The sequence below is a fragment of the Nestor notabilis genome, unplaced genomic scaffold (genome assembly GCF_000696875.1).
Source record: "Nestor notabilis isolate BGI_N333 unplaced genomic scaffold, ASM69687v1 scaffold29785, whole genome shotgun sequence".
NCBI lineage: Eukaryota > Metazoa > Chordata > Aves > Psittaciformes > Psittacidae > Nestor > Nestor notabilis.
In genome coordinates this window covers 21,907-31,412 of record NW_009931058.1, presented here as the reverse complement: position 1 = coordinate 31,412, position 9,506 = coordinate 21,907, and the positions used below count along the sequence as shown (strand labels likewise).

General features: G+C 34.9%; 1 protein-coding gene across 1 annotated transcript in view; it reads right to left on the bottom strand.

Moving 5' to 3' along the window:
* Positions 1–247: 247 nt before the first annotated feature.
* Positions 248–9,506, bottom strand: part of SEC24B (SEC24 family member B) — a gene marked incomplete at both ends in the record, with an annotated part of 26,967 nt that continues 17,708 nt past the window's right edge. Inside the window, 10 exons of the mRNA XM_010015706.1 lie at positions 248–352; positions 1,225–1,362; positions 3,020–3,195; positions 4,348–4,458; positions 5,142–5,315; positions 5,756–5,914; positions 6,533–6,656; positions 7,381–7,587; positions 7,875–7,930; positions 8,328–8,446. Coding sequence (XP_010014008.1) covers positions 248–352; positions 1,225–1,362; positions 3,020–3,195; positions 4,348–4,458; positions 5,142–5,315; positions 5,756–5,914; positions 6,533–6,656; positions 7,381–7,587; positions 7,875–7,930; positions 8,328–8,446 — 1,369 coding nt within the window. The remainder of the gene's footprint in view (positions 353–1,224; positions 1,363–3,019; positions 3,196–4,347; positions 4,459–5,141; positions 5,316–5,755; positions 5,915–6,532; positions 6,657–7,380; positions 7,588–7,874; positions 7,931–8,327; positions 8,447–9,506) is intronic.

The following is a 9,506-nucleotide window of genomic DNA, read 5'->3' as shown; positions in this document are numbered from 1 at the left end:
TAAGTCCAGCATGAAAAAGAAAACAAAACAAAAATAACCAAACCTCTGAAGCCTTAATATGCACTCTAAAAGATAATCCTCTGATCAAAATACGAAAGCCTTCCACTGGAGCACAGATTACTGCCAGGTTACCTGGAATGATGATTCACTACAGTGTTACCATTGGAGTTGACTGCTTTTAAAAACACAGCATGCATCACTCCCCCCCCCCCCCCCCCCCGAGGAATGTGTGAAACTGGTAACTTACTGAGCCACAATCCATTAGAAAAGCTCCTTCTTTTGTCAACTTCTCTGCAGACAGCTTCTGAAGAGGTGGCTGCGGAACAACTCTGTCATTTACATGTATGGTACTCTGTAACAAAAAACAATACCCAGTTACACTAGAATATAAATAAAGGCTATTTATCTTAACCAGGCAAAACAAGCCAGGAAAAAAAAAACCACAAAAAACAAAACAAAACCAAAACATTTATCTCTAGCAAAATTGTGAGGATTCTCATGTAACAACATGCCATATTAAGCCTAAAATGATTATACACATCAAACAATTCTAGAATGTACTTAACCTAAGGGCTACTTTATTACCTAAAGAAAAGACTAATGCAATTTCATTTAAGTTGTGCATGTAACATTTCTCATGCTATAGATGCCAAACTCTCAAAAGAACTCTAGTGCTAACACTTAAATTTTCTACAACCTCCTTAGACTTTTACATTGTTTCTGACTTCACCAGAAGCGTTGCAAGAGCAGAAAAACATAAAATTCTACTCCCCATAAAGGTTCACTACTTTAACGTATTCAAGTAACTGAAAGTTTTTTGATTTAACATCCTGCCTGAAGTGATACAAGGGTTTGTCCACAGAGCACTATGACTGATCTGATTAAACAACCTGGCTGTTAGCAATGACATTATTAAAAAAAAACAAACAAAAAACCCCAAAAAAACAAAAAACCACAAACCAACAAAAAACCCAATGCAAAACCCACCTCCTTCCTCCCCTGCAACGAAAGCAGCCAAAACCAATTAAAAACCCCCCAAATCCCCAGTATTTTCAGATTAAAGCTGCTTCCCCCTCCAATACAAAAATAGGCTGAATTGCTTACTAAGAATCTGTGAAGCATTCTGGAAATAATGTAGGGAAAAAATAGTCTAGAGACTAAGCACATCTCCATATGGTAAAAGCTTATTTTAAAAAATATCTATTGAAAAAATTCCTACATTACCTCATCAATCAACTTGTCTATCCTGTACAAGTTGGGATGTATCATTTTCATCAAATGAACAAGAGGCTGGCTCTTCATCTGGCACATTGCATATACACGATCATCCAGGCGTGTACTTGTGCCTGTTCTAAATGCTTTCTGTAGGAGAACAGTATTGTTACTCAAATAAATCCTGTATTTTATGTCAGATCTAAACAGTTCATTTCAGATGTTTTGCAAGTGTCAAGCAAGGTGACAAAGCTTTTATAAAGTATCTTACTGAGATACATTAAAAATCAATCAAATACAACTTGAATATAATACCTTTCAAAAGTTATTCCACTCTCCCTCCTTAATGATGGAGAATACATTTGCCCCCTACTTTGTGTAAAATTTGTACGTGATTTCTCATTTTTATTCTTGCCATATGTTACTAGCCTGTGAAACTGACTGATGCAAGATAAAAGGGAAGATACAAGCCTAGAGAGCTAAAAAAAAAAAAAAATAAATAAAAATACCAAAACCGAACTAAACACTTCTGTGGATAAGATTAATGCTGATTTTGTATTAGCAATAATTAAATGTTATGGAAAAGCTTTGGAAGGGAAATATACTTTCATGTTCTTTAGCAGAAACTAGGCTTTCATAGATTTAAACTTATTTTGTAACTCTTTCCTACTGGATTTTTCAGATCTCCTTTAGAAGCAATCAGTCAATGATCACTGTGAGAAGCAACACAATGGAGTAAGCACCATATTCTGATTCAGCCGGAAATATTCCTATAATCAAAGTTAATATTCACTTCTACAACAAAGCTAAGTACATCAGTTGTCTTCTCCTTTGCTGCCACAAGAATTTTAATTTTGGTTTCTCTATATCCCAGGCTTTCTTAGTTATTGTTAACAAAGATGATAATAATAAACCCGAACAAAACCTAAACAACTTATTTTCTCAGCCACTGTTACTTCTGTCTTTCATATGGAACCTCTTGATAATAAATGGTCTGGTTTTGACCCATCATTAAAAGTGTTACTTATGGAAGTACCAAAGAAGTCCTAATCAGTATATTAGAGACTGAAGTAATCACTATGCCAAATAAAGTAAATTATGATTCCATTTCTTGCCAAACTTACATAAAGATTTATTCATGATAAGAAAATAAAGAAATGTCAGACATGAAAATCTTTTAAGCCATGAGATTTATTATGATTTTATTCATAACAAAATCTTGCAGTGAGTTCTCAATTTTTAAGTATGATGTTTGCTAATATAAACAAAGATATTAAAAAATCCCCAAATCACCAAGTAGTAACTACTTCTATTTGAACTTTCAACTATATCACTTCAGTTTCTGTAACAAATTTCTTTGTATCTCCATGGAAGCTAATTTTCCTTCTTGGTGCTTTAAAGTACTGAGTAAATGCATTGAAAAATATTTGACATGTTTTTTCTTCGTGAAATAAAATTGAAAAAGTACTAGTAAGAAGCTTCCAACAATCCTTATAGGCAACACCAATTAGCTGCCAAAATCAGAGAAATACTAATTGTTACTATGTATATATTTTTATTTTAATTGTAAAACAAAATAAGACAAAACATAAAAGATCCAAAGTCAGGTAAACCAATAAACTGCTCAGGCACTAATTTAAAATAAGCTAGCATAGATTTTCATGTGCAAGTCCCGTAAGCTCGAAGAGGATAACGCAATTTTCATAATTTTAGAAAAGTGCAGACATTGCTTGACCTACAGCTGAAGAATTCCTCAAATGGAACAACAAATTACGTAGCAAACATTAATCCACTAGATTACACATACCTGTTTGAGAAGGGCCAAAACATACAGTGGAAATAGCTTGAGGGAATTTGGTGCTATTAGCATGGACTGCTGCAGATTCGAGACAGTCGACATGTATGCTGCCAAGGAATCTACCACGGCATTAACTAAGGCATCTCTTGCATCTGAAAGACTAGATGAAACTGAGCGATCCACAGCTGTTGGGTTAGAAGGATACAAGAAGTTAATACAGGTGGCCTCTTTCATTCCCTTGAATTTTGAAAATCTCAGTTGTGCTTTTGGGTGATATTTTACAATTAAAAACAAAAAACCCAACCCAAACCCACAGCTGTGGCCTTAACATTTTTATGAGAAAATAGGATGACTGCCCATACCAAAACTCACTTTCACAATGCTTAAAAAATACAGTGTGGCTGATCTCTGCTCCCTAGTCTTGGGGAATTTTAAAAAAACTGTTTAAAGCTGCAGTATATAGCTGAGACTAAATATAAATTGTGTTTTAAACCTTATGGAAACAAGTTAGCTATTGATTAAACTCTCTGCTCTCCTGCATCCAATGTAAGATTTGCAGCAACTTTCCCTCTCCTCCCCCACCCCCCGTTCCAAGAAATTTCTTCTGTTATTTCAGTGGCATAATTATGATTAATGTAAATGAAACTTCATCTCTCTCTACTGAGAAAGGGCTGCAAATCCTTTGGTTGGAGGAAGCCACCTGCTGGACTAAATGTGCATTTAAGATGAGATGCTATTTATTTCTTCTGATTTATTTGACCATTAATATACAATATAGCAGCTATTAAAATGTTGCGCAGAGCCATACATGTTCAATGGCAGAGATCAGTCTACGAAACAGCTACTTATGATCCAGAAGTAGGGAACAAGTAAGAATACTCCACCCAGCAACGATGGGATAGATGGATGCAAAATTAATGCATATCTCAGATACCTTGTTGCCAGAGGTTCCCTTTTCATCTCCATCAACTCACTAAACTGTATCACTGTTTCTTAAGAAACCCCAGAATGTTAAAGTTTGATACAACAGCAGTGATGATGATATAAAAATGAAAGTTTTGATTCAAGTGTGTTATGATTTTTTTGTCCTTTAATAAACTCCAGAGAATAATCTAATAAAGCTCTTTTTAAATTATTAAAGTCAACTAAGTATTCAGATTAAGGAATATTTCAGTTAATAGTTTTGGTATAACTTTGATTTTGTTATCTTTGGTAGGCTTTCACTCCAACCTTTTGCTACAATACTCAGGCTTCATTCACTACTTCACTTATATGGCTGTCAAAAGTAAGAATAGAAAAAGATATTTGAAATTTGAATCTTCCTGGTCTGTACTCACCCATGTTTGCTAAGAGACATACAACTGCTTGTACATCTGCTCCTGCATATACATCAGCCAGTGAACTTACTACAGGTAAACAAAGTGTGTGCACTCGAATTCGACGTTCACCTAATAAAAATAAGTAGAAATCATTTTGCAGTACTTCCTGGTAGAGGTGTACAAATTCAGTCATTACATAATACCTTCTCTCATCTAAGATGCATCCATTTTGTGAAAATGCACCAATTAGGAAATTGCTGTAACATTACCTCCTGTTCCTGTCTCTTCACCTGTCCAAATTATGTAGCGCTCTAAGGCATTCAACTTATTCACCAGCACAAGTTCATAACGCAAACTAGCTTATAACATCCACAATAAGTGTCTTGATCCTACAAATGAAGTACATTGACTTCCAGCCCAAAATTCTGTGGCATCTTCCACAATAGAAATTAGATGCTATTTCTTTATGCCCACACAATGTACTAGCAACTAGCTCTAATCTATCATGGGTCTGTGATTCTGAACAAAGCGCATGCCAAACATGTTATTGCTTATAGCAACAGTGTGCCTTTGAAGTAAAGGAATCTTGCTGAATCAGCTCTATGCAGAATGGAGAAAAATTACATTTTCCCATCAAAATAGAGTTTATAAAGATTCACCTTATGTGATTAACTGCCAAGTATGCTCCCTATCTTTAACAAATTTCTCTTAGGGTACAGAGAACAACAAAAGGCTGTGGAACTAACTATACAAACATTATGTTAGAAGAAACAACAAAAAATCTGGGTGGCCAATCATTTGAATTTGTTTACCTTTGCTGGAAGTATACAAAAGAGCTGTTTGAAAACAAACCAAAGATGTGTCAGTCAGACTTTCCTCAATGGACATTTGTACTGCAAATCCAGCATCAGGATTAACATTGGCAAGGGACAATAAATCAGTAGATCGTACAAAAAAGTTCCCATGAAAAGTATGTATTGAAAGACCTAGAAGTAGATTAAATAATTCAGAGTGAGGTTACAGTAGCATGAAAAACTATCAATAATTAAAATCCACAGTCCTCAAGGTATGTTTAAGAAAATTGTAAAAATATTTATTCCATTACGTAAAATCAATTATGTGAATCATTAGACATTTCGGCATGATCCTATACAGTTCATATTAGATTCTGGACACTCTGAACTGAATGATGCTCTTACACTAGACATGTCAACTGAGTTGAAGCAAGATGGTGCCATTTGAAGTAAAAATAAAACCAAACCAAACGGCAAAACCTAACATAACTCACATAAAAGCAACTATTTTACTACTCTTCATTGAAAGAGAAATAACCTGAAATCTCATGTTGCTGAACACTAAGCACATCAAAATGATAGTTAATATGCTTTCACCAACTTTTCCATATGTATCGGTATTTAAAACATACCTTTTGTGCATCTTATGCGCATAACTGCTTCAAATCCAATCTTTCTTGTAAGGTACCTTTTAAGGTCTTTTTGCAACTTTTCAGCCTGAGCAGGATTATGGCTATGATGGAAAGATGGATAGTAATAGATGCACCCAGCAGAATACTTGGACATGCAAGCTGTGAAGGAAGAAAATACATAGTTAAGAAGTAAAACCTAAACGTGAAATCAGGACACAAAAACTGTGTCCAACCTTCTGCAAGTCACAGCTATGTTAATCTTTTTCTTGATATGACCCACATCTGTAAGACAACAAGAACTGGCACAGACTCGGTGATGAGTCACCCCAATATGCAATGATCTAATCATAAACTTAGTGAAGTAAGCATGCTACTTTTGACTGCTAAGACAGGAGTGCATGCAGAAATAGTCAATGGTGTAGAGGCAAAATTAAGTGTGCATGCAAAGACAAATCTTGGTTTAATACTGAAAGATGAGAACTCTTTTCTACCCCCATGATTAAACTTTATTACTTCCTTGCCATCTTGACTGTTTCCTCTTCCTGAAAGGGAGAGTACCTTCTCTTTTAAAACTGTGAAATCCCAGAATAAATTGTCTAATACCAGCAACCCAATACTTATTCTTTACTGGTACAAACTTCAGCCAGTTCCTTTGCAGCATTAGCTGCATTTACAAAGTACAAAAAGATTAACATGATTTAAGAACTACTGAAGTAGCCTGTGCTTCTGAAGACAGCCAGTGTGGAAAAGTGAATGCATATGTGAGGTATTCCTTACCAAGAGAAGCTAGATCAGAATATTGTGAACTTAAGAGAAATAAATCCACAGCAGTCTGCTGGCCTGAACAGTCCAGTGCCAACTTCTTATAAAAATCTGTTGCTGGACCAAGATGCTGGACCACCTTTGGTGAATAAATTATACAGGAAAGAATTAAGACAACAATTGTGTTCTCTTATGACTTTATGTGGCAAAGACATGCTATTCAGTACCAAAATATCATAAAAAGTTTCCTTTAAACAATATTTTATAGGAATTTCCACCTGCAGAAATTATTTTCCTCATGCTCATTCATTCTCTTAGTTTGTACTTACAAGTAGTTATGACTCTTTGCAAGTATGTATCCTAATGTAACTGCTACAAAGTATCCAAACATAACTGCTACTAAGTATCATAATGTAACTGCTACAAACATTTAAAGACATTTACATTCTCATACAAATAAGCATTCCTGTACCCATGTAGCACTTACTGGATGCTGTAAACTACAAGGCCATAAAAAGAGTAAGTAGTCATGTTTTGAGTCTACAATTAAATATATCCACGCTTTGGTTCAAAACCCAGGTTGATGTTAACCGTGTCAGAGATTTTTGCAGCTTTTTTTGCTTGCGAAGAAGAGCTATTGACCAAAGGCCCAAAAGATGGCTCATGCACGTTGAAACAAGTAATACCATACACACATGTATAAACTAGTGATCTTAAATGCACATAGACAGACATCAAATAATTAAAATTTAGTGAATTATTATACAACAAAACCCAAGAGTTGATCTGCAGAACTACACAAGTCAGAAAGACATGGCAAGTCCCTAGTCCCATAAGATGAACATTAAAGGAAGTTTTTGTACCTTTGTGCTTGACCTTTGATTGGGATCTTCTCTGGAATGCAAAAGCCCTGCTCCCAAAGATGGTAACTGAGTTTGAAACACAGATATTCGACCACCCGTTGGAGACATCAATTTAAATGCAGCCTGAAGAGCAGGGCCCAATGCACTGTGTGTTTCTCTTGTATTGGTGAACATATTTGGTAATGCATTCAGTAGGTCTTTTATGAGCTGCAGAACAGATTGAAAGGTGTTTATGAGATTTTGCAAGCTTGAGATTTTCTATTATTTCTAAAAAGCCGAAGTGGAACAATCAGAAAAAATTTTAGCTTAGTTTCAACACACTAAGGAAAACAAAGTAATAATTGATGCATCAAACAAACAACATGTAATACTTCTATAATTAAAAAGGAGCATTGTTATTACATATTATGAATATAGGCATGAATTCAAAGTTTAAAAGGAACCTCTTTCTTTAATTTTTTTCACATTTAATGACATGTTCTCAGTAATCGTACCTCTTTGCTTTCATGGAGATTTACAAGTAAACTGTCTGGTGTAGGTAGGAAAATATCTGTAGGGAGAATGGAAGAAAAATCTTACTTAAAAACAAAACAAAAAAAACCAAACCCAAACATCAAAATAGAATAAAACATTTCACTGCCCACTGCTATACGTACCATGAAATACAATCTGTTTTTCTGATACATGTATTAGAGAGAAAAATACAGTCTATACAAAGCTTGTTTTATTCTAAGCAAAATTAAATTCATAGTTCACTTTTTAAAACACCACACACTCTGTAGTTAGTGTAGGATTACTTTTCTAAAATATATTCCCTTTACACTCAATAAAATTGACTTAATCCCAAAATATTTGAGAAATTCTTATCTTTCTTCGGGGAGGGGAGGGAATGGGGGCAGGAGGAAGTAGTTCCTCAAAAATCTAGTTTTCATCTTCTTTCAACTTACCATCGATATCCGAGACAATCAGCATTTGAGGCTGCGATAAACCTTCTTGCAAGTTGTAAAACTGAACAGTGCTGTCAAACGTTATGAACCCTATCCTTGTCCTTGAGTCTCCAGGCAGCCTGAAGCATTAAAAAGAAAACCAAACCAAACTATTCAACCCTAAATTTATCTCTCAAGATACATATGTATATACAGCTCCTGCTGATGTTATCAGAAATTCAGCTTATGTATCAAGGGTGAACAAAAGAAAGGAGATCTGAAACATGAATACAAGTAGTAATTCTTTGGTATTTTCTGAAAAGCTGGGATTGTGATACAGTTTACAGGACTAAGTGTTACAGATAAGCACTCACTAATATATTGATGTTTTGTTCCAAGAGAGAACTTACTAGATTTGTTTAAACATTACCCTGACATATAACAGAAGGTAGCCTTCTCAGTTTTTAAAAGAAAATAGTTTGTTCTGCTTTTTCTCAATTAAAACCCCACATATACTAACATAGTTAGAGTACTTACAGCCCTAAAACAAAATCCGGTGTCTCTACAATACAAATCACTTATTTCTCATGTGGATCATGTTCCTATGTATGGCATTAGAAATACAGAAAGAAGAACTAAACCATGTTGAAAACCATGATGGTGAACAAAAGCAACAGAGGCAAATACTGGTTTTACCATCTAGGCATACAAATTAACCAGATGTATTGATTTTCCTGTAGACTTTGTATGGAATTTTATGAGTTTTCCTAAAATAATTTAGGATGTTTCTGAGAATCAGTACATTTTGATATCTTTATCAGAAATTAAAATCAAGTTCCCTATGAAACACTTGTCGAAAACAATTTTCAGAGTGAGATCTCAACAGGATGCAAATTGGTTTTCAAAAGACATAAACATAGTAAAGTTTATTAACCTGTGCTCAAAAAGCACCACCATCAATCCCATACATGCTATTCCAGTGCAAAAGTGAGTAAGAACAGACAGAAAGCAGTACAGGTAGATCTGGGTAGCTGTGATCTGAAAAAGACCAAACTGAAACCCAGACAATTGGTTGTCAGACATTTCAGACAGTCTCACACAAGTGGTTACAACATTCCAGGACACAGCACCTCAGCCATTTCAGATGATGAACCAGCCAGTTTAGCCTCTGTAACTTAGTTAATTTTTGTTGGTCTTGTC